Source organism: Lissotriton vulgaris, chromosome 3_1 (assembly GCF_964263255.1).
Source record: "Lissotriton vulgaris chromosome 3_1, aLisVul1.2, whole genome shotgun sequence".
In the NCBI taxonomy this organism is placed as follows: domain Eukaryota; kingdom Metazoa; phylum Chordata; class Amphibia; order Caudata; family Salamandridae; genus Lissotriton; species Lissotriton vulgaris.
Window position 1 is genome coordinate 2,053,741,910 of NC_141689.1, and position 20,893 is coordinate 2,053,762,802.

General features: G+C 47.2%; 1 protein-coding gene across 1 annotated transcript in view; it reads left to right on the forward strand.

The window, feature by feature from the left end:
• The window catches only part of FGL1 (fibrinogen like 1), a 400,048-nt gene that overhangs the window by 92,803 nt on the left and 286,352 nt on the right, over positions 1 to 20,893 (forward strand). The window contains exon 3 of the mRNA XM_086962574.1: positions 20,013 to 20,196. Coding sequence (XP_086818700.1) covers positions 20,013 to 20,196 — 184 coding nt within the window. The remainder of the gene's footprint in view (positions 1 to 20,012; positions 20,197 to 20,893) is intronic.

The following is a 20,893-nucleotide window of genomic DNA, read 5'->3' on the forward strand; positions in this document are numbered from 1 at the left end:
AGCGATTCCTACATGAATCCCGTTTTGCAAGTCCTTAATAGCGATTCCTTAATAATCGCTATTAAGGACTCGCAAAACGGGACAATGATGAATCTAGCTGTAAGACTCGTTTATTAAAGAACATGTGAGGATCAGACTTAGATAAAAGCACCACCTATGAAATGGAAGAAGGCTGTACATATGCGCCCTGTATTGCATAGAGACACATCGCCCTCGTGGAACTCGGCCGGATGTGGGGTTGAATCAAACAGGCTGAAAGCAAGCGCTATCTTAGAGCCGTGAGGAAATGGGGGCTTGCTGGAGGGAAGTAAAACAAGCTTGTTACTAGCCTGCCCTTAACCCCTCCCCTGCTGATGACGGAACCGCTCCGTCATCAGCTACAGTTGAGCTGTGCTGATGACGGAGCGGTTCCGTCATGGCCCAGCCGCCGCGCCTGCGCGGCGCTGATTTCGCGCCTGCGCGGGCGTTCTAATGAGCGGGGCGGGTCATGACGGAACCGCTCCGTCACCAGCATAGCTCAACCGCGGCTGGTGACGGAGCGGCTCCGTCACCAGCATGCGGCCGCCGCGCGGCTGCCCCGCCCCTTTAGCGCTGCGGCGGAATAGCCGCCGCAGCGAAGGGGTTAAAGTTCAAGGACATCGTGACCAGGGGCCTAATCCTGAGAAAATCGTGCAGCGAGAAATCGCTTTGTGGAAGGCAAGGGTACAATTCCTATTAGTAATTTTTCACACATAGCCAGAGTTCTTCACGACAATGGTGGAGATCTCTCTACGGTAATGTATAGGAAACATTTTAAAAGTGTTTTGAACTTTAAAAAAAAATGGTACACTTATTTTTCTGTTTAATATTAATGTAAAATAGTTTAATATATTTATTTGAAATGTAAAGCAAAATGTAAAACATGCTTCAGCACTATTCACTTAATTTTAAATTAAATATTTATTAATTTAAATATATTACATTATTTTTTGAAATGTTATTAAAAAAGTAAAATAGTATAGTTATTTATCATATTTTTCAAACATTTATGTATGGAATGAATTCAAATTAATGGAATTAAAAAATAAATAATTAGAATTACATTTATTTTTGCATAAAAAAGATTACAATATTTGTCCTTGAAATAATACTTAATTTTCATTTATTTAATTTTTTTAATATTAAATTAAATGTATATCTTATTTAAAAAGCTGAAATAACGTGATTTATTTTACAGTCATTTCCTATTGTGTTATATTTTCTATGGGGAAGTAAGAAGCAAGTTGGATGGTGGAACCTTTCTTAACGGAGCACCTGACCACAATAGCCAAATTAATATTTCCCCTCTAAATATCACCGAGGGAGTAGTGTGCACACTGACAACCACCCACCATCACAATGGCAGTTCTATATAGAACTTTGAGATACAAAGCGTAATTTTAAGCAAAGGTGCACCACAACAAGGACATGTGTAAACTGAGGTCTTCTAGTTTGCACACAAGATATATTCAAAATTTTTTTTTTATATGAAACAGGACAATTTTTTTCTCAAAAAAGATTTTTCTTTATTCATTCCAAATGTTAAAGGACACAGCCGACGCGTTTCGTCCCTGCGGGGACTTCTTCAGGGCAAAATGAGTAGTAGAAGCTCCTTAAGCGCGACGATGTATTGTTGGAGAAGCAAAGTTGCTACCCAATGGCCAGGCCGTGTGTGGTCACAGGATCACTGGTTCAAAAACATCAAGTGTATCGTATGGTTCAATGAATAACAAGTTATTCTGTTACAGTTCGATAGGGGACCTACGGTTCCTGGAACTAGCATTCATATGTGGTTTGAAAGAAACGGATGTGTGTTCAATGATGAAGCATCCAAAGGGATCAATTCTTTCAAGGATTACGGCGAGTCAAGGGTAGTGCTTAGCCCTTTATTCAGTGGCTTCAAGCAACATGTCCCCTTTCATGTTTTATCTTATTTTATGTTATAATGTGCAGTAGTCCGTGCTCATTCGAATCCAGCTGCAGATTCGTCAAACCAGAGCTGTTCCAAAACCGTCCGTAGCCGTATGTCGTCCCCTTCCCGTCTAAACCAGTTCGTATAGAGCCTTGGAATGAATAAAGAAAAATCTTTTTTGAGAAAAAAATTGTCCTGTTTCATATAAAAAATTTTTTTTGAATATATCTTGTGTGCAAACTAGAAGACCTCAGTTTACACATGTCCTTGTTGTGGTGCACCTTTGCTTAAAATTACGCTTTCTATGGGGAAGTGTTGCAGAACCTGTGGTTGGCCATCTATGGTGCTGCAATTATTCAAGGTCTGAGCTACATTTATCACTATTTTGAGTTCTTTTTGGCTGTAGTAACTTTAGAGGTGCAGTTTGTGATTATCAATGGGCTCACTCTTTTGTGCTGCATGCGTTGCTCTTTCAGATCAGCATTTTGGAAGGTGTTTTAATTAATTCTGTTTGAATGTGCAACTTCTATCGAATACAGAGAGACATTTTTCATATATTTTTTTAATGTTGTTTTATCATATTTTTTTTAAGAACAGATTTTAATGGTCTTTTTGCTGGTACATCCTGGCCCCTGAGGCCCATTACATACATCCACTTAAAAAAGATTGCATACATGTACCTAGATTGTAAGACATCAACAAATGCCTGGAGAAATAATAAAACAATGAAAAACCAACTTCGTCCTAGGCGGTACACCCCACCCCGACCCATAGAGAGTTCCTGTCAAGTTCTTCCAAGTGATCATGTCCGCTAATCCAGGGAGAATGCATGCCTATGTGGGTGGGTGGTTTGTGTAATGGAGGATTCCAGGGATTGTAAGGGGGCATAACCCGCCTCTGTAAACTGCCCAGCGAGACCAGATCCAATGTTGTTTCTGTGGGCAGCCTTGCGCCTTGTACACCGTTATCTCCATCCCCATGCATCTATACATGGCACGTTTCCACCCATCCGCAGATGGCAGCGAAGTCCCCTTCCAGTGCTGGGCTATGTCCCGCTTAGCTAGTGTGAGTCCCAGGTATAGAAGGTGTTGCTTATATCAGTTACTCCCAATCCCATCAGTGCTGTGTAGTGGCAACAATTTGGGGCCGAGAGCGAGTCGCCAGGATAAGACCTGTTCTAGGCATGAGGTCACCTTTCGCCAGAATGGCTGAATAGCTCTATAGAACCACACTGTATGCAGGAAAGTTGCCTCCTTATCCCCACATCTAAGGCAAGTGGGGGATGGAATAGCACCTATTCACCAGAGCCGGGACCTTGTATAGTATGCTCTGTGCATGTATTTGAATTGGATTAGGTGGTACCAGTTAGCAATAGTGGCACCGCGTGGACTTGCTAGGGCCTTTAGTCCAATTATCATCAGTGAGGTCAGGGATATCCCCTTCCCATGCCACGCTCAATGCATCTAGTGTGGTGCGACTGGGCGATTAGTGTCTGGTAGATCTGTCTAATTTTGTGAGAGTCTAGGTCTCCCATCAACAAGCGCTAGACCAGGGCATGGAATTCTGGTAGGTCTTTCAGGGAATGGATATATGGTGTCAGCCCATGCCTGAGTTGGAGTTATCTATAAAATTGACTACGGTGCAATTGATATTCTGTTTGTAATTGTTGGAAGGACTTAAGCACTGTCCTGTGCATTATGTCACCTAGTGTTGAGATCCCAATAGTGTCTCAAACCTGAAAGCTAAATAGTGTGGTGACCTAATGAAGGTAGGTACTGTTCCACAGTGTGGTTGTTTGTGTCAGTCGCCCTTTCCAGCCCATCCTCTTAACTGAGCACCACCATGATGATATGGCCACCTTACATGTGGATGGCAGGTGATCTAGGTTCGTCTGGGTGTATAGGAGGTCAAGTAAGGTCTGAGGGTTCATTGCTTGCCTTTTGACTGTGAATGCTGGATCCGCCTCTGCACAATACCACCACTCATTAATATTGAGCAAGTGAGAAGCGTAGTAATATGCGTATATGTCTGCCGCGGCAATCCCACCGCAATAAGTGGATTGTGTGCAGGTCCGTAGGGCCATCCAAAATGTGCCCCTCCCCACAGGAACTGATTTAGGAGAGCATTGACGTGCTGGATCCATGATGGTGGGATGATATACAGGAGGTTTTGTAGTCGGTACAGTATTCGTGGAAGGGAGACCATCTTGAAGATGGCTGACCATCCATATAAGGATAAGGGTAGAGGTGAGCACACCTTTATCTCCTCTCTGAGACACAGCAATATTGGATTAATATTATTCGACCATTAGAACATCGGGCACGGTGAAACGAATACCGCCAGATAACGGAACCCTCCCATAGCATGAGTTGGTTGAGTGGACCAGGAGCACCTCCCCTGGTCTCCACAGATCGGGAACAACAACAAATTCGCTGGGTTGGTTTTAAGCCCAGTGGTTTCCACGAATACTCGTAGAATTTGCAGGATACGTGGCCCAGGGAACCCGGGGTCTGTAAAAAACAAACAAGACATCATCTGCATATAATGCAATTCTGTCAGATGTTTCTATGGACCTGTCGTAACCCCGCACTACGGGGTCCTGCCTCACCCATGTCTCCAGGGGCTCGATCACCGGATCAAATAGTAGTGGGGAAGGTGGGCATACCTGTCTTGTGCCCTGATGGATGGGGAATCGCTTCAAATTAGTCCCCACCACCCGAACGGAGGCATAGGGACCTGTGTATAAAAGACTGATGTTTGAAAGAAAATGTGGCCGAAATTAAAATAATCCCAGCTAAGTAAGTTGAATGCCTTGCTGATGTCGGCGAGTAAGAGGGCAGTGGGGCGTCCAAGATCTGGGGCCTTTGCAATAGCATTATGAACCCACTTGATGTTGTGTGGCATAAAACCCGCCTGGTCTGGATGAACAAGCTCATGGATACATGTGCGTAGATGGTCTACAAGGACCTTGCTAACGAGCTTGGGCTCAAAGTTCAGGAGGGAGATAGGGTGGTACGAGGAGGGTTTCTCAGGTGGGCCCCCCGGTTTGAGGAGCACCACAATTTCATCATGACGCCAATCTGGAGGAAGGATGTGTTGTTCTAGGGCTTCATGGAGTGCCTCAAGAAGGTGTGGGCCCAAGCGGGTCATGTGAGATCTTAAGAATTCACTTGGGAACCCATTGGGGCTCAGTGCTTTGGCAGGTCATAGGGTCGACGGTGCGTTATTGAGTTCTTCAATCGTGATTGGTACGTCAAGTTGTTCACAAATGTGATCCAGTACTGATTTTGGTGGAATATCTCTTAGGAATTCCTGAATTTGGTCTTGGGTTATGGTTTCTTGTTTTGTATAAAGTATAGAATAATATGATGCGAACACTGCGGCGGGTGTGGTGCATAAAGTCCCCTCTGTGTTACGCAGTGCCAGCACCATGGTGGGCAACAGCGCCGCCTGACAGAGGTGATGCAGCATTTTGCTGGACTTTTCGCCCCATTGATATATCCTGGATTGGGTCGCCTGCCATATATGTTGGGCTTCGTTTGCATGCAACTGGTGTAGTTGCTGTTGCGTGAGGAGGAGGTCATGTTTGGCATTAGTTTGTGCGCCCTCTCTGATTTCTGTCACCAGGGCACGCTGGCTTGTCTCAAGATCCACCACCTGTGCCTGGCGGCGACGCTTCTCTCCGGCTTGGTGGCTGATATCCACCCCCGTAACGTAGGTGGGCAGCCGGGTTCGAGGTGTGTGCTAAGGGGTGTATGGTCGAGCTGTATCTGTGCCGTAACTGAACTGAACTGAATACAACTTTCTCCCCCTCCTCCTCGCTTCCCAATCCATCAGCCAACATGAAGTATCTGTCGCTGACGTGATGGGCCCAAGGCTCCAGCGGGGGGCCCTAGGAGTCTCCCTCCAATGTGTCCCCAACATCCTAATATCTCCAACCATGGTGTTTCAGGGCATGCAGATAACACTTGTTGGTATCCAACAAGCCAGGTATTATTCCAAGGGCGAACCAACCAATCCAAATCTATATGTAGGTGGCCTAGGAGTTTGTAACTGGGTTCACTGCAGATTCTCACTGTAGTCAGGAGTCTTTACCCTGCGTATGGGAGCGCCAGTTGGACCTGGACCTATGCCATCGCTTGGAGGTGGACTTCTTCGGCCCATTCCTTCTAGTGCCTTGGGAAGAGTCTGATTCTTGAGGAGGCGGAGTATGAGCGCAGTTTCATTGGCCCATGTGAAGATAGCCTCCAGGGTGTCGAAAAATAAGGATTTATTCTTATAAACTACACACATCTGAGCCGGGTACAATAACATATATTGAATGTTCAGTTCTCTGAGTCTGCGTTTGGCCTCAGCGAATGACTGGCACTGTTGTTGAACAAGCCGGGTATAGTCTGGAAAGATCAAGATGTTGTGGGTGTCATAAATCACTTTATCTCTGTTGCCCCTGGCAAAGTGAAGGATAGTGTCCCGGTCCATACCGTTCAACAGTTTGGCTATGATAGGTCGGGCCGCTCCCCTGAGGGGCTGTGGGGGTGGGGGGGGCTTCCTCATGAGTGCTCTGTCGGCTCGATGCACAACAAAGACTTGGGCTATGACCTCACCTGTTTTAACAATTCTCTGGTATATTTTACCCACAGGGTCCAGATTTTTTCCCATTTTTTTGGGCACCCTCTACTTTGATAAACCTCTTTCTCTGCCTGCTGACGCCAGTCTAAATCTTGTTTCAAGGGCCCAACCCTTGGTGGATTAGCCGCCCCCCCATGATCTTGCAATGTTTCTTTTGGCCACTCCCAAAGCCAGCATAATCCATGTGTTGGTGTGTTTGGGCCAGGTTGTCTCCCCTGTCACTCCCAATAGGTGCCATTGTGCCTCGACTGGGACCTGCATACCCACTACAGTGGACATCACCCGGGACACCCCATCCCAGTAGCATTGGATTTTAGAACAGGTCCAAAGGATGTGAAAGAAGGTGCCCACCTACCCACAACCCCTAAGACATTGGCTGGAGTCACACCAGCTTAGTCTCTGTTGGAGTGTTCGGGTTGTGTATGACCTGTGTAAAATCCTGAGCTGAATCAGTCTGAATCTTGTTTGAATAGCTATTTTCCTGGGGGTTTGGATGGCCTCAGCCCAATTGTTATCTTCCAGCAGTCCCAGGTCTGTCTCCCATGCCTTCTTCAAGGGGCCCAGTGTATCCAGTAAATTATTCATAAGCTTTCAATATGTTAGAGAGGCTGCCTTGCCCATCATTGGTTCCAGCAGCAACCTATCTTCTAGTGGGGAGTATTCGGGCAGCAGCTCTCCCTCCTGTGTGTGGCACCTTAAGGCATGCCTCAGCTGCAGATATCTAACCGCTCCTCATCTGCCAGCTGATACTCTGTCTGTATATTTTCAAATTTAATCATGGCTCCATTCTGCCAGCCATCTCTAAAGTGATCAATCCTGATGAGGCCCCACCTGCGGAAGCCCAACAAGCATCTGACTTCTCCCAGCTGATCTCAGTCCCACAATGGGGATAAGTCTGTCAATCTGGACTCCCACCCCAATAGTTTTGTGGCCGAACGCCATGCCTATATCACCGTCTTTGTGTGTGCGGGGAAGGGTATTGCGCATCCCATATGATACAATGCCACTGGATAACCACCAGGCCCCATGATATGGCGGTCCACCTGGTATGCTGGTTCAGTATATGGTGCAAAAACCCATTCATTCACATTGATAAGCTGGGACGCCAGGTTGTAACTCCTGATGTCTGGTACCGCCAACCCACCCTCATAGACTCCCCGTTGTGGCTTACGCAGTGTAATTCGGGAGCTAATCCCCGCCCATAGCAGGGTGCGCAGTTCTCCGTCAATCGTTTGAAACATTGCTCTTGGGACTTGGTATGGGGTGTTTTGAACACCCTTGAACTATTGACCCTCAAATGCCACTACAAGAAACTAGAGAGACACTGGCGCTCCAGCAACCTCAACACCTTTAGATATGCCCTCAACAGCTACCCACACCATCTCAGGGAGGGCAAGAAGGAAGCCCTCACCAACTGCATTGAGGCGACCGCCAGCCACACCAAGCAACTTTTTTATATTATGTTTTTTTTGATAGGGTCATTCATTTCTATGTAATGTCTTATTGCTTACATATAAGGTAGCAAAAATACTTATAACACTTTTTTTTTGTCAAAGGTATGTTTATTGGCAATTTTTAAAAACACAGAAACATGCGACAATCCCGCAAAGCTTCCCACGCAGGGGGCAATTTAGAAATCTAAAGTATGTAAAGTCCGGGTCCTTCGTGGGGGAATGCAAAACAAAGCCAGAGGCGGCCGGGTCATAGCAGAATTCACGTAGCATGGTTAGGTCCATGTCCGATCAGGCCCTCAGAAGAGTTTAAGACCCGCTAGAACATGGATCGTCTCTGAGCACAAGTCCCATGAGGCCCAGTCTATCCTGCCCCCCTGTCATCATAGAACTATCGCCGCAAAGTAAACGAACAACAGTAACCAGAGGTTAGAAGAAACCCCCCCCCTCCAAACCTCCAAATTAACCCCCCCTCCTGCCCCCTCCCAGTGGTGGTAGCATCCGCAGGGCAGTAGTTCGTCTGAATAGTGCGCTAATCACATTTGGAACAGATGGAGGGATTGAACATTGGACGGGCACACCGCAGACGGCAGGCAGGACGAAAGAAACCGGACCAGAGGACCCGAGCGAAATTCAAAGTTTTAAAAATCATCCAGAAAGATGTCAGCCATTCTCTCCGATAACACTTTTTTATTATAACTTTTCAACATGCTGCACAGCAGCCTTACAGCATAGCTTAAATACGTTGGCAAAGCCAATAGCTCTGGCTTAACACTTATCAGGTTCCAAAAGTGAGACCTATTGGCTATACCAATGCTTGTTTTTAATCCTTGTCTAGGCGGGGTTGTGGACAATAAATTAGGATTCACATTTCTGTTGGAAGCTTGAACCACTAAACTGCCAGGAGTAGGATGCTACATAAGAAGATCAGGGTCACCAGGTGCCAGTCTCTGGCGTCCGACCATCTGCCGGTTAACCAGTGGGCAAGATCAAGGCTCAGACCAAGTGCCCATCAGAGTGTCAGTTAGGACTCTGTTGAATAGAAGTAAGAGCACAGAGGAAGCAGACCAGGTTGCAGGGCTTCTGTAAGGACATTTTTCTTCACTTCAAAACTAGGCAGTAGTAAACCAAGCAACTTTTTAACATTGTCAGGGATTACTCCTGCCTCTTTGCCACTGAGAACACAATCCCCCCCTCCCAAACCCTCTGCAATACCCTGGTGAACTACTACCACCACAAAACTACTGACATCTACAGCAACTCCGACCCCCATCCCACCGAACTCAGCCACATCCACACCCAAACCGATGCCTCTCAATCTCACCGGATCAACGACTGGAAGCAGCTCTCGACTGAAGATACCAACTCCATCCACTCCAGAGCACCCACGGACCCCTGCCCGCACCCCACGAACTCAGCCACATCCACACCCAAACCGATGCCTCTCAATCTCACCGGATCAACGACTGGAAGCAGCTCTCGACTGAAGATACCAACTCCATCCACTCCAGAGCACCCACGGACCCCTGCCCGCACCACATCTATAACCTAGGAAGGGATTGGCAGCATCCTCGCTGAACTACTCAACACCTCCATCACGACAGCAACTGTTCCAGATGCCTGGAAGCAAGCAGAGGTCAAATCCCTCAAGAAACCCTCCCAATAACTACTGGCCATTTCGCTATTCTTCTTCCCAACCAAGGTCTTGGAAAAATCCATCAACCACCAGCTAATAGACTACCTTGAGGAGAACAACCTGTCAACCCCTCCCAATCAGGCTTCTGGCCCAACTACAGCACCAAGACTGCCCTTATCGCAGCAAAGGACGACATCAGATGCCTCCTCAACCTAGGTGAAACAGCTTCTCTCATCCTCCTCGACCCCTTGGCAGCCTTCAACGCCATGTCCCACCACACCCTCATCACCAGGCTCCACCACATTGGCATCCACTGCAACGCACTCATCTGGATCTCCTCCTTCCTCTACAGCCAAACACAGAGGATCCATCCACCACCCTTCTCCACTGCATCCAAAAACATCATCTGCAGCATCCCCCAGGGCTTCTCCCTCAGCCCCACCCTCTTCAACTCCTACATGACACCACTGGCAGACATTGCCCACACCCACAGACTCAACATCATCTTTTACGCTGACGACACTCAACTCAGTATGTCCCTCACAGAAGACGCTGACACCACCAAAGCCAACTTCCGAAACACCATGCCCGACATCGCCACCTAGATGAAGGCCAACTGCCTAAAATTTAACTTGGGCAAAACAGAGGTCCTCATCTTCAGAAGAAACCCTCCCCTTAGGGCAGGGGTCTTCAAACTGTGGGGCGCGACCCCCAGGGGGGCCGTGGAACGATGCAAAGGGGGTCGCGCCTTCACAGTGTCACTTCTGCCTCCAGGGCTTCAGCCCCCCTCCTCCCCCATCCTGTCTCTCAGCCCGGGCTGCTGCAGTGCAGCTCGCGCTTCTGGGGCCTCGGCTGGGCAGTGTCTGGAGTCTTATCTCCGGCCTGAGTTTTCACAGGTCTTTAAAGACCATTAGCATATTTACATGCCTTTGTTAACCGATTACCAAAGATTCGTTTTTTTTATGGTTCCAGTCCTCCCTGGGCCCCCACTCTGCCTATTTCTTACATTTGCATTTTTACGCTTACTGCTGTAGTGTGAGAATGCATTTAATGAAAAGAAATATAAAGTTGGGTTGCCAAAAGAAACATGCCTGCTATGTGTTGTTTAAAGATCATGCAGTGGCCTACTCTTGACACTAAATTGAGTTATAAATAAAAAAGTATGTATTAATTAGGTATGTGACTTTTCTGTCTTTATTCTCTTTAATTATTAGTCATGGATCATTAAGACATCCATAGAACACAATTAAAAGTGCTTTCTATTTATATTTGCTGTTCTAAGTATTCACAGATCAGTGCAAAAAATACAGCTGTAGGTGACTGCTTATTTCTGGGCCATCAAAATAATGAGCTCGTAACCCTAATCATTAGACTGGAAGTTTGTTGCAGGATCAGCACATTATTTATTTCCTCCACCCTCGAACCCTGATTAATGCCATTATAGCAATAATTTAACTTATATCTGAAACCCTACGCTTCAAGTTTTTGGGAATGCACCCTGCTTTCAGACTACTCACTTCTCATTCTCGCCTTCACTTTCATGCTCACCCTGCACTCCCAGCAATCACAATACACTCACACTGATCACAATGCACTCGCACTGATCACAATGCAGTCGCACTGATCACCATGCACTCACACTGATCACCATGCACTCACGCTGATCACCATGCACTCACGCTGATCACCATGCACTCACGCTGATCACCATGCACTCACGCTGATCACCATGCACTCACGCTGATCACCATGCACTCACGCTGATCACCATGCACTCACGCTGATCACCATGCACTCACACTGATCACCATGCACTCACACTGATCACCATGCACTCACACTGATCACCATGCACTCACACCAATCACCATGCACTCACACCAATCACCATGCACTCACACCAATCACCATGCACTCACACTGATCACCATGCACTCACCCTTGCTGCTCCCGGCCATGGCCAGGTGAGCTTCTAATGTGGAAGCGCGTATTCCTGCGAATTGGGAGGCCCTTCACAGAGGTTGACTAGACATCTTTCTGATGTTAATTGCTGTATTTTGGTTATAAACTGGTACTGATGGGGTGAAATCTTTCCTCAGTATTACTGTGTTTAAAAAAAATCTAAATAATAAAGCAATGCTACCCCAAAATACGCAGCATCACAGAACATTATTGACATTTTCTACTCACACAATTTAGTCAAGCCTGTCGCATAATTTGGTCCTCACCTTCCTGATAACCTAGAGGTTTAGAAATTTTTGTCAGGAGGGGGTCCTTACGCTTGAAAATGTTGACAGGGGGGTCTCGGCATCCAAAAGTTAGAAGACCTCTGCCTTAGGGTGACTTATGGTGGCCCCCACCAATCACGCATGCAACCTCGGAATCATCCTGGACAGCCAACTGACCATGAAGCAGCAGATCAGCGCCGTCTCCTCTGCCTGCTTCTACACTCTCTGCATGTTCCGCAAGATCTTCAGATGGATGCCCGTCACATCCAGGAAGACAGTCACCCAGGCCCTTGTCACCAGCCGACTTGACTGTGGCAACTCCCTCTATTCCGGAACCACCAAACAGCACCTTAACCACCTCCAGACCATCCAGAACACAGCATCAAGTACCAAGACTCCTCCTCAACCTCCCCAGAGGAACCAGAATCTCTCCTTACCTCAGGGTTCCTTCCTGGCTCTTCGTCCACGATAGATGCCTCTTCAAACTCCTCCCATCCACCTACAATGCCCTTCACAAAACCGGACCCGCCATAAGAAGTACCTCTAATGAGACCTATATTGATTTTGTCATAAGGATTTATCCTAAAACATTTTCATAAAGAAGGATGCTATGAATAGAAACAAAGACTTGTAATTATTACAAAAACACTGTTTATTTTCTTTTGTCTTTTTTTGGGTTTTGCTTTTTAGATATTTATACATACATACATTTTGTTTTATCTCATAACAACACAATCAAGAGTTAATAGACATACATTATGTATTTTGTAGGTTTCAGAAAGTGCAATTAAAGCAATGTGCCCCTAACAATATCTCATACCTTGCTAACATACATACTCTCACACATACCTTACATGCATCTGCGTACGCTATTTACTATAAAAATACATAGAAGCATGAAAACAGGACTTTACATAAAGAAATTATAACCCGAAAGTGTATCTGGTGGCTCACTGTTGGTACAATAAAATTAGGGGTTCCACCAGTTGGTCATTGATCTGTACATTATTGACCAATCAGCAGTACATTGTCCAGGTCTTTTTAGAGTGTACGGCCTACGTACGTTTCGGTGATGATGGACGGTTGAATCACCTTCTTCAGGGCCAAGATAAATAGACAAAAAAACTGACATATACCAAAGACAAATATACAAAAGTTTAAAAAAAGGGGCAGTGCGTTTTATTTCCATTCTATTACTGGGCAAATGGATTCAAATATTATTCACGGAGAGGGTTTCGGAAATGATCTTGTAGCCACAGGTGATATCTGAATAAAAAGACTAGCCGATATTATTGGAAAATCCAAGAGTTGAATGAAACGTATCTTTTAGCAATTAGGCATTGTGTGTTCGTATCTTCGCATGGTGCTGGGCATATATGTCTTTATGTTCAGAAGCCAGTTATTTATTTGGGGGTTTTCCACCTTCACAGATGTGAAATCGGCTGTGGCATGGGGTTCCGAGCGTGTCCGCAACACGCTCGGAACCCCATGCCACAGCCGATTTCACATCTGTGAAGGTGGAAAACCCCCAAATAAATAACTGGCTTCTGAACATAAAGACATATATGCCCAGCACCATGCGAAGATACGAACACACAATGCCTAATTGCTAAAAGATACGTTTCATTCAACTCTTGGATTTTCCAATAATATCGGCTAGTCTTTTTATTCAGATATCACCTGTGGCTACAAGATCATTTCCGAAACCCTCTCCGTGAATAATATTTGAATCCATTTACCCAGTAATAGAATGGAAATAAAACGCACTGCCCCTTTTTTTTAACTTTTGTATATTTGTCTATGGTATATGTCAGTTTTTTTGTCTATTTATCTTGGCCCTGAAGAAGGTGATTCAACCATCCATCATCACCGAAACGTACGTAGGCCGTACACTTTAAAAAGACCTGGACAATGTACTGCTGATTGGTCAATAATGTACAGATCAATGACCAACTGGTGGAACCCCTAATTTTATTGTACCAACAGTGAGCCACCAGATACACTTTCGGGTTATAATTTCTTTATGTAAAGTCCTGTTTTCACGCTGCTATGTATTTTTATAGTAAATAGCGTATGCAGATGTATGTAAGGTATGTGTGAGAGTATGTATGTTAGCAAGGTATGAGATATTGTTAGGGGCACATTGCTTTAATTGCACTTTCTGAAACCTACAAAATTCATAATGTATGTCTATTAACTCTTGATTGTGTTGTTATGAGATAAAACAAAATGTATGTATGTATAAATATCTAAAAAGCAAAACCCAAAAAAAGACAAAAGAAAATAAAACAATGTTTTTATAATAATTACAAGTCTTTGTTTCTATTCATAGCATCATTCTTTATGAAAATGTTTTAGGATAAATCCTTATGACAAAAGCAATATAGGTCTCATTAGAGGTACTTCTTATGCCTAGTTCATTTTTGTCTCCCCCCTCTGGACCTAAAACTAACTGGGAGAACTCTTCTTTTCTACAAAACCGGACCCGCCTACATCAACAGCTGCCTGACGTTCCAGCAACCGGCCAGGGAGCTCCGCTCCTCCATCCTTGCCCTGGCCAACATTCCCCGCATCCATCGAAGCCGCTGTGAAGGGTGCTCCTTCTCCTACCTTGCTTCCAAGTCCTGGGAACGACCTCCCCCTTCACCTTCGCACCTCCCCATCACTCGAAAACTTCAGTAAAAAGCTCAAGACTTGACCCCCACCACCATCATGGCCATCTGATTGAGGCTTGCAAAACTCCAGCCCCCCGGGATGACAAATTGCCTAATTGATTGATTGACAATCAGACCGATCCTATTTGTTTTAAATACCCTCTCTATTCATCCCATCCCTCCTAAACAACAGAATGTCAACCCTGAAGAATGGATGTCAAGCACCCAGAGAGTTAGAGCAGCCTGATCTGATGGTATGTTGAGAATAATTCCAGAGAATATGTGACTATATTAGTGAAATTGTTTTTCCTATGTTTGGGGTGGATACCTATTGATTTCAGCACATTGATTGAGCTCCCTTTGCTTGACTCATTTTTTAATACTCTCTAGTGGTTTTCTCACAATACCTAAGGGTTTAACCAATTTGTGAACTTTGACTCGCTTAATCACCTTACCCTTGAATAACTTCTCAAGCTACTGCCTTACCGTCCTCCAAAAACTTAATGTTATATTTTTGATAAAGAAAACATCAGGCATCAATTCTTATTTGATTTCATTCTGGTGCATAACCCCATTCAAACATTGCAAACCATCTTTAGAATTTAGAAGTCTTGGGATAAACAGGTGTTAAATACAAGTGCTAACACTAATCCTTTTTCTGTTTTTGGGCTCTTCCCTCAGCATGACCAAGGTATGACCATTAGGGTCCAGCTCAATCCTCAAACATACTGGATGAAGTCATTTAGAGTTTCTTGATCTTTGTTATAAATGTACAGTAAACAAGCAGTTTCATATCATATCACATCATATTATTTGTAAAGCATACTACTTACCCGTGAGGGTCTCAAGGCGCTGAGGGCAGGGGGTGCTGCTACTGCTCGAAGAGCCAGGTCTTGAGGAGTCTTCTGAAGGTGAGCAGGTCTTGGGTTTGTCGCAGGTGGGTAGGGAGGGTATTCCAGGTCTTGGCAAAGAGGAAGAAGAAGGATTTGCCACCTGAGGTCGTTTGTTGGAATGCGGGGGGCCGGCGGCGAGGGCGGGGTTGGCGGAGCGGAGCTGGCGGGTGGTGGTGTAGAAGGTGAGTCTGCTGTTCAGGTAGGCTGGTCCTTTGTTGTGGAGTGCTTTGTGTGCCTGGGTGAGGAGCTTGAAGGTGATTCTCTTGTTGACAGGGAGCCAGTGTAGGTCTCTCAGGTGGGTTGTGATGTGGCTGCGATGAGGGATGTTGAGGATCAGACGGGCGAAGGCGTTTTGGATGCGTTGCAGTCATCGTAGGTGTTTGGACGGGATTCCTGCGTAGAGAGCGTTGCCATAATCCAGCCTGCTGCTGACGAGGGCTTAGGGTCACTGTTCTTCTGGAATCGGTCGGGATCCACTTGTAGATCCTGCGGAGCATGCAGAGGGTGTTGTAGCAGGAGGAGGAGATGGCGTTGACCTGCTTTGAGATGGAGAGGGAGGAGTCGAGGATTAATCCTAGGTTGCGTGCGTGATCCATAGGTGTCGGTGCTGTTCCCAGTGAGGTTGGCCACCAGGAGTTGTCCCAGGCAGAGGGGGTGAGGCCGAGGATGAGGATCTCCGTTTTGTCCGAGTTCAGCTTCAGGCGGCTGCTCCTCATCCACTCGGCGACGGCCTTCATTCCCTCGTGGAGGTTGGTTTTGGTGGTGTGCGAGTCCTTGGTGAGGGAAAGGATGAGCTGGGTGTGGTCGGCGTAGGAGATGATGTTCAGGTCTTGCTGGCGGGCCACTTGTGCGGGGGGGGCCATGTAGACATTGAACAGGGTTGGGCTGAGGGATGAGCCATAGGGTACGACGCAGATGATGTCAGTTACTTCGGATCCGAAGGGTGTGAGGTGGTCTCTCTGGGTTCTGCCGGAGAGGAAGGACGTGGTCCAGTCCCGTGCCTTCTACTGGATTTCGGCTTCTTGGAGGCGTGTCTTTAGTGTGCGGTGGCAGACCGCGTCGAAGGCGGCTGACAGGTCGAGGAAGATGAGGGCTGATGTTTCGCTGTTGTCTAGTTGGGGCCTGATGTTGTCTGTGGCGGCGATGAGGGCTGTCTCTGTGCTGTGGTTTCATCTGAATCCGGACTGGGACAGGTCTAAGATGTTGTTGTCCCCGAGGTGGCGGGTTAGTTGCATGTTGGCGATTTTCTCGATGACCATCGCTGGGTAGGGGAGTAGGGAGATGGGCTGGAAGTTCTTGAGGTCCTTGGGGTCCTCCTTGGGTTTCTTGAGGAGGGCGTTGATTTCAGCGTGCTTCTAGCTTTCCGGGAATGTCGCTGTCTCGAAGGAGATGTTGACGACCTTCCGTAGATGGGGTGCGATGGTTGCGTCTGCTTTGTTGAATACGTGGTGTGGGCAGGGGTCTGACAGTGATCCTGAGTGGATGGAGTTCATGACCTTCCGTGTCTTGTCGCCGTTGACGTGTTATGTTATGTTAAGATGAATTTATTGAGCTCACGGACACCAGAAGGTTTCAAGGCGTGGGACCAGGAGGTCAGGCGTGCGGTGCAGGTGGTGTTCGCAGGGGGGGTAGGGTCTGCCGCATTCTTGGCGGTCGTGATGTTGAAGCAGTCATGGATGTCAGCGATCTTGCGATGGAAGAAGGTGGCCAGTGAGACGCACAGATCTTGTGAGGGTGGGATGTCGTTGGTGTTGGCGCTGGGGTTGGAGAGTTTCTTCAATATGCTGAAGAGCTCTTTGCTGTTGTATGCGTTGCTGTCCAGTCAGGCTTTGAAGAAGTATCTCTTGGCTGTTCCGATGAGTTGGTGATGTCTGCGGGTGGCTTCCTTGTGGGCTGCGTGGCTGTCAGGTGTATGATCGTGGAGCCATTTCTTCTCCAGTTTTCGGCATGTACGTTTGGAGATCTGGAGCTCTTCAGTGAACCAGGTGGCTTTCTTGCTGGTGTGGCTGTTGGGGAGTTTCTTGAGTGGGGTGAGGGTGTTGGCGCAGTCGTCGATCCACTGCCTGAGGTTGCGGGCGGCGGCGTCTGCGTCAGTGGGGTCGGTGGGTGGGTTCTGGGTGAGGGTGTAGCTCAGCTGGTCTTCGGTGACTTTGCTCCAGCAGCGGCGAGGCAGCTGTTGGGTGCGGGGTTGCTTGGTTGGTTTCTTGAAGGTGAAATGGATGCAGCGGTGGTCGGTCCAGTGGAGTTCGGTGGTGTGGTTGAAGGTGATGTGGGTGCTTGTGGAGAAGACGGGGTCAAGCGTGTGGTTGGCGGCGTGGGTGGGTTCGGTGACGAGTTGTCTGAGGCCGAGGTTGGCGAGGTTGTCGATTAGGGTGGTGGTGTTGGCGTCGTTGTTGTTCTAGAGGTGGAAGTTCAGGTCCCCGAGGAGGATGTAGTCCATGGAGGTGAGTGAGTGGATGCTGGCGAGGTCGGCGATGGAGTCGCTGAACTGAGCCCGGGTCCGGGGGGTCTGTAGATGAGTGTTCCTCTCAGGGTGGTGTTGGGGTCGGTGTGGATCCGGAAGTCCAGGTGTTCAGCGGTGTTGAGGGTGTCGTCTGCATGGGTGTAGACCTTGAGGGTGGACTTGTGGAGGATGGCTAAACCTCCTCCGATTCCGTTGGCGCTATCCCTGCGGGTGATCTTGTAGCCGTTCGGGATGGCTATGGCGATGTCGAGGGGCCGAGGAGTCGTTCCACCAGGTCTCGGTCAGGAAGGCAACGTCTGGGGCGGATGTGTCGAGCAGGTCCCAGAGCTCGACCGCGTGTTTGCGTGCGGAGCGGGTGTTGAGGAGTATGCAGCGAAGGTGGTTGGTTCCGGTATCTGTTGGTTTGTTGGTTCTGTTGCAGGTGAAGTTGCAGGTGCGGCAGGAGAAAGGTCCGTGGTGCGTTTCGGGTCAGCCTGGAAACAGCGGTGGTCTCGGCCGGTGTTGAGTGTGAGGAGAGTGCTGGCGCTGTATCGGAGTCTAATGTCGTGGTGTGCGCGGGGTCCAGGGGTTCTGGCGCTGGGAGCGGTCCAGGCGCAGACAAGGCAGATGGGATTGCCTCTGGCACGCCATCGGTGCGCCCGCGCATCGGCCGCCATTTAAGGCGGGGAGGGAGGGAGGATCAGCTGGGAGGCGGGAGCGGGGCAGCGAGGGGGCGGGCCGCAGGGGAGCAGCGGCGAGAACGGGCAGGGGGAACAGAAGGAGGAGGGGGGAGGGGATGAAACGAGGCAAAGAACGAGGAAAGAGCGAGGGAAGCAGGAAACAGAACAGTACAATATCACAGAATTACAGGTTACAGACAAAAAACTGAGACACTTTACCACAGGGGCAACGACAGGATCGAACTCACGGCCAGGGAGGCAAAGGCAGCGTGGGAGGCGCTCACACACAGGTGGAGCTGTGCAGCAGCAGGGGAGCGACCTGGCCTGCGAGCTGGGTCAGGGGTCGCCTGACATGGTTGTGTATCTGCATGTTCATGGTTTACTATGAAATATACCTTATTTCATGTCATCTGCCGCAGCATTAAATGAGTTTTGAACCTGACCCGATTATTATACTGACTGACACATTTATACCTTGAGATCATATTGACTAACTCCATTTTCTTACTCACCTTGAACACTGAGGGGCAGATTTACAAGCTCCCTGCATCACCAGTATGTCACTTTTTGTGACGTACTGGTTACGTGTTTCCCTGTTCCATATTTACAAAGACAGGAAAAGCCACCCTGTGTGGCTTTTCCTGTCCCTGTAAATATGTCCCCTTTACACGCAGCACTTTGCGTGAAAAGGGGTGTTCCATGGGTGTTGCTGTGGGTGTTCCCACGCAACACCCATGAAACAAGACACATTTCTAGATTTACGAGGAATCGTGAATCTGGAAATGCGTCTGAATGCAATGCCACCCTAGGGGTAGCGTAGCGAGGCGCAACGAGGAGAAATGTTTTCATTTCTCCTCATTTTTTCTTCTTTTCATGCGTGCTGCATTCTACAGCACACATTGAAAGAGTTAAATGCCTGTAGTGATTGTTTTTGTGCAGTAAGTTGACCCTTCCTGCACAAAAACAATCTCCCCATGACGCAGGCATCCTTGCACCATGGTACAAGGGTGCCTGCTCCGGCGCATGGCAGCAGTTTGTGCGCCAGCGTAGGGGAAAGCACAGAAATGTGACATATCCTTGTAAATATGTTGCATTCCTATGCTTCGGAAGTGCTGCAGCGTGGAGCAGCCAAAGGGCTTGTAGTGCCACGCTGCACCACTTCCTCGTAAATCTGCCCCTAAATCCTCACACTGTCCTAATTCTCACAAAGTGCATCAACACTAGAATAAAATTTGCCTCTCATTCACAAAGTTAGACACTCTCTACAATTCTTAAAACACTGATTACTGGCCCCCCTTCACTGCATGCTCAACATACCATGACTTTTTCTACTCACATTCTTGCTGTATGAATCAAACTCCAACTTTGAAATCTAAAGCATTGTTCATTATTTTATCTCTTTTTTGGAGCAGTGGAGGAACCTCCTACATCACTAATTTTAGTCTGATTAATACTGTTTTCCATGCAGGCTCTTGAGAACTGTCTGCAAGAGCAATTGAGACTCAAAGCTCAAGTGAGACTGCTGGAGCATCAGATCAAGCAACAGCACATAAAAATCCAAAGTCTCTTGCTAGAGAAGGAGCTGCAATCGGTCGAAATAAGCAAAGAAAACAGTGTCATTGACCTGGGAGAGGAGAAGAGACAATATGCAGGTCAGGTATTATCCTTGTGGACGACTGTGTTCTTCTAACTCACTTTGTACTTTTTTTCTAGCTATCATTTGTATGTTAAATGTATGCCCATCACATATTATTTTCATTTCAGTCTTTAAATAAGGGTATGTTTGCAAAGATAATGTGTTTCCATTTTCTGAACATAGTACACCAAGAAAGGTTTCCTGCACTTTATGAGAGACAACTTCCGTAGAATATATAACTAAAGTATGCATGGATTCTAAGTGAGTAGCGTTATATCAAGGCTTTGTATAGGCATCACTGAAGAGCTGAGGTTTCTCTATGTGAAACATGTCATTTTCTACAGTAAGAGTGCCAAGGCCTAGCATTCCCAAACTGTGAGTGTGTAAAATCTGGATTGCACTCATGTGGCTCCTGTGATATAATTACTAAAATCTATCGAGTTTATGTACCCACCTTTTCAGTTTCAGAGGGAAACAAAGCCTTTATCTTTCATCCTTGTACATATGATAATATCACATTGGCAGAGGGCGGTAGCCTGTTTTCAGAGCATTAGACCATCTCGTTTGCCATTGAGTAGCTATTAATACGATACAGACCACTAAAGTTTGATACCTTGAGGGGGTCAATTGCCAGTGAAATCCTATTGGTCTCAACTTCAACTCTGTCTGGTGCCCATATCCCAATGTAAAGGGTCAGCATATACCAGTGGTCC